The 3,192-nt window shown below is 42.4% G+C and overlaps 1 protein-coding gene across 2 annotated transcripts; it reads right to left on the bottom strand.

The window, feature by feature from the left end:
• Positions 1-335: 335 nt before the first annotated feature.
• On the bottom strand, positions 336-3,084 carry LOC110500213 (single-stranded DNA-binding protein, mitochondrial). Of its 2 annotated transcripts, none has more exons than XM_021577430.3 (6): positions 2,993-3,084; positions 2,411-2,479; positions 2,238-2,295; positions 1,857-2,085; positions 1,536-1,624; positions 336-1,439 (listed from the first exon to the last, which is right to left on the bottom strand). In XM_021577430.3, the coding sequence occupies exons 2-6, from the start codon at positions 2,432-2,434 to the stop codon at positions 1,393-1,395; spliced, it is 447 nt and encodes a 148-aa protein (XP_021433105.1). In that variant the 5' UTR covers positions 2,435-2,479; positions 2,993-3,084; the 3' UTR covers positions 336-1,392. The 2 variants fall into 2 exon arrangements, with proteins under 2 accessions (XP_021433105.1, XP_021433106.1); XM_021577431.3 differs by having other exon boundaries at positions 2,411-2,455; positions 2,993-3,068.
• Positions 3,085-3,192: the final 108 nt, after the last annotated feature.

Here is a 3,192-nt window from a genome sequence, read left to right as displayed (position 1 = left end):
GTGACTGACAGGGTTCTGCGACCAATCCAAAGCATTTGAGCCCGAGTATTTGATTGACAAGCGAATAAGCCAATTACATCACATTAACGTATGTTTTGTAACAAATCAGAGAAAGACAAGAATTCTTCATTCTAAACACGGCCTCCCTGGAATGCAAATCAACCAATCAAGTTAAAGCTCTTAAAAAATAAGCGTTTGAGTAGCCAACTTTCTGCTGCAATAACTTAACTTTTTCTGAAATTCCCGAGTGGTCTGCCAAGGAACAGGTCAAAGAGGACATTCTGCTAAGAAACATATTCCACTAATGTGTGGATATTGAAATTAAGAGGCTAAAGTACTGGAGAAAAAAAAATATATTCTACCTACATGATACATACAAGTACATTAAACAACATGAGTACAAACTTTGCCCAGACAGAATTGAGATGAGAATCTGGTGATTTCAGGAAGGGGAAAAAAAACTAAGGTGGAATGAAACCAAAACTAAACAAATAGTTACAAGTTTCAATCTATCTTTAAAATAGAACAGAAAGACATGCTGAGATGAAAACAGGTGGTATAACATTCTATTTGAAACTGGCACATAATCCTAGTTTGGGGTACAGCATTATGTGGATGAGAGTCAGTCACACATCACCCATTTATTTCTCTCATCTGTTATCTGGCTTCTCTGGGAAAACAACTAACTGCTCACCTTTAAGGCCTGATCCTTCGCTCTGCTTTGAACAGCAGTTCCATTAGTAGTACTGCAACAAGAGTAGCGCAAATGGACGTAAACTAAGATTATACAGTAGTAACAAACATTTTGGGGGATAGAATACATACATGTGACCCCATGTCTAGGTATACTCTGGCGCGCTCAGAGAATGAGAGGACTTTAGTAACCATAAGCATGTTTTAGCATGGGCAGTGCCATTGAGGACTTTCACCATTTTGAAGTAGTCAACTGGGTGGTACCTCCTATGGGTTAAGGAAGGATCACATAATTCCATCCAGGGCATCAGCCAATGAATTATTCTCACGAGCGAACATTCCATAACTGCAGGTGGCAGTAAATCTCCACTTGGCTTTACACCTGTTCAAACAACGCATTACAGTTGGCAGTATGAACCATTTCAGTTTGTTTACCAACTCATAGAAGTAGTATAAGAAAATTGACTACTTCAAAATGGAGATGGCCTCAATGGCGCTGCACGTGCGCTCACCGACGTCATAGTGGGACAGACAGTCCTCTATCATTCACTACAATCAACAGAGAGGTGTTACACTGTGTTCTGTCCCATTTAGATAGCAGGCACACAGCTTCTTCCACGGTCAGTTAATATATAGACAATAGAGTAGCTACACAGAAAGAGCTTCAGTCTTCCTCCTAGATGAAGATCGCCACATCCCTCATTGATCCTTCCCTCGAATGTTGTCGCTTAAAAATACAATGTTGTCTGTAGAATGGAAAATAATGACATGTTTAATTGTTATGAAAATATCAAATGCCAGTGAATGTGAAATGTGTCTGAGTGCGTGTTCCCCTCTCTCACCTGCGATGATGGTGGTAGCCTGGCGTCTGACGTTGTTCTTGTCTACGTACTCCCCGTAGTCCAACTTCCCCTCCACCAGAACCCTCGACCTACAACAGGGGGCACACAGAACCAAGGAATGTGTTACTGATGTTTTCCGCGGATTGTTATAAGACCAGTTGTCTTTGCAATAAACACAAGGATGATACTTCTAGAAATAAGTAGATAAGACAGAAAAAGTTTAAGTTATCAGGCTACTAGTCCCCAGAGAAATAGAAACTAAGCCCGAGAAATTGACAACCCACAGTATCCAGGGGAACACAGAGTGAAAAACACACATACCCTTTCTTGACATACTGGTACGCCACATCCCTCAGACCAGGCTTGAAGATTGACACACGATGCCACGTCGTCTTCTGGCTGACATCTCCTGCGGGAGACGTCTCCACGTCCCCGGAGCGCCACATCTCGTTGGTTGCCATGGAGAAGATGGTAACGGGGTTCCGTCCCTCCACCTGTCTCATGACAGGGTCCTGCCCCACGCGGCCCAGCAGCTGAACACGGTTAATCGCTGTGTGTGTGTGGGGGGGGGAAGACATTAAGGTGTACACACGTCAAAGCTAATGGGGGAAGACAGAGGAGCGGACAGACATCAGCTGGTCTGGGCTGTTTGTGTTCGATAGATGAGAAACCTGAGAAAGTGCCCTGACGGTCTATACTCACATCTCTCCAGGATCAGGCTGGTGTCTGTAGACTGGTGTCTGACCAGCTGTCTGAAAACCTGCAGGGGAGATGCATAAAGACACACTACAGTCAGCCAAGGAGCCACGGCCACAAAAGTAAAGTAGAGTAGCGATTAAGGGGGAACAGCTGGAGTATTTGTGTTGCACACTTACCTGTGCTGCTCCGTTTCTCAACATCCTCGTTGTTTGCTGGACGGACTGTATGATAGTAAAGTAGACAGACTGTAAGAAAGAGTATCGAGTTGACTTCATCTCAAGATGAGGCTATGAGCATTAGTTAGAGCTTTAATCCTGACTAACAGCCAGCAAGTTACATGGACACAATTGTCTTTCTTCTATAGTCACACCTGTCATATTTGGTTAGCTGTCCCAGTGGGTATCTAGCTATCATTATTCAAATACCTAGCTAGCTAGCTACAATCGAAGACAATAATAATACGGACTGCTGCTTGAAATAGGTCTAGCTAACTTACATTGTCTCCATAAAGATAAATTGTATCGCATTATAACCATGGGTAAATGGTTGCTAACGCTACATTGTAACATCTACTGATGTTACAGTCATGCCCAGCTAGCACGCTACATTAGTTGCAATGCGAGTGAATAGATAGATAATAATAGGGCCGAGACATAAACTGCCATAAAAAGTACACTTATCCTACAAAATATTAGCATGCTTGTTGTTGTTTATCATCATTGATATCTAAGGACATACAGTAAGTTAATTCAACTTACATGATGCAGTAACCGAAATCCTTAAGTGCACGCTGCTTCCGGTCCGTCGCTAATATAAGTCCGTGATTCATTGTAGAAGGCAATAGGAAAGTTCCGCTGATACTGGGGGCTGGATCAAATACTTTAAAATAAAACATGTTAAGTTGATGATGAAGTATTATATATGTGGGGGACATGACATAACATATAGGTTTTATTTC

The sequence above is a fragment of the Oncorhynchus mykiss genome, chromosome 21 (assembly GCF_057628025.1).
Source record: "Oncorhynchus mykiss isolate SJ-2025 chromosome 21, ASM5762802v1, whole genome shotgun sequence".
Taxonomy (NCBI): domain Eukaryota; kingdom Metazoa; phylum Chordata; class Actinopteri; order Salmoniformes; family Salmonidae; genus Oncorhynchus; species Oncorhynchus mykiss.
The sequence above is the reverse complement of the archived record's forward strand: the minus strand, read 5'-3'. Positions and strand labels throughout refer to the sequence as shown.

Bases quoted from the DNA above. Each gene is read 5' to 3' on its own strand.
- LOC110500213 (XM_021577430.3), bottom strand. From the start codon at position 2,434: ATGTTGAGAAACGGAGCAGCACAG. The intron at 2,296-2,410 runs GTAAGTGTGCAA...TCTCCCCTGCAG, and splicing joins TGAGAAACGGAGCAGCACAG to GTTTTCAGACAGCTGGTCAG. The intron at 2,086-2,237 runs GTGAGTATAGAC...ACACACACACAG, and splicing joins CAGCCTGATCCTGGAGAGAT to CGATTAACCGTGTTCAGCTG.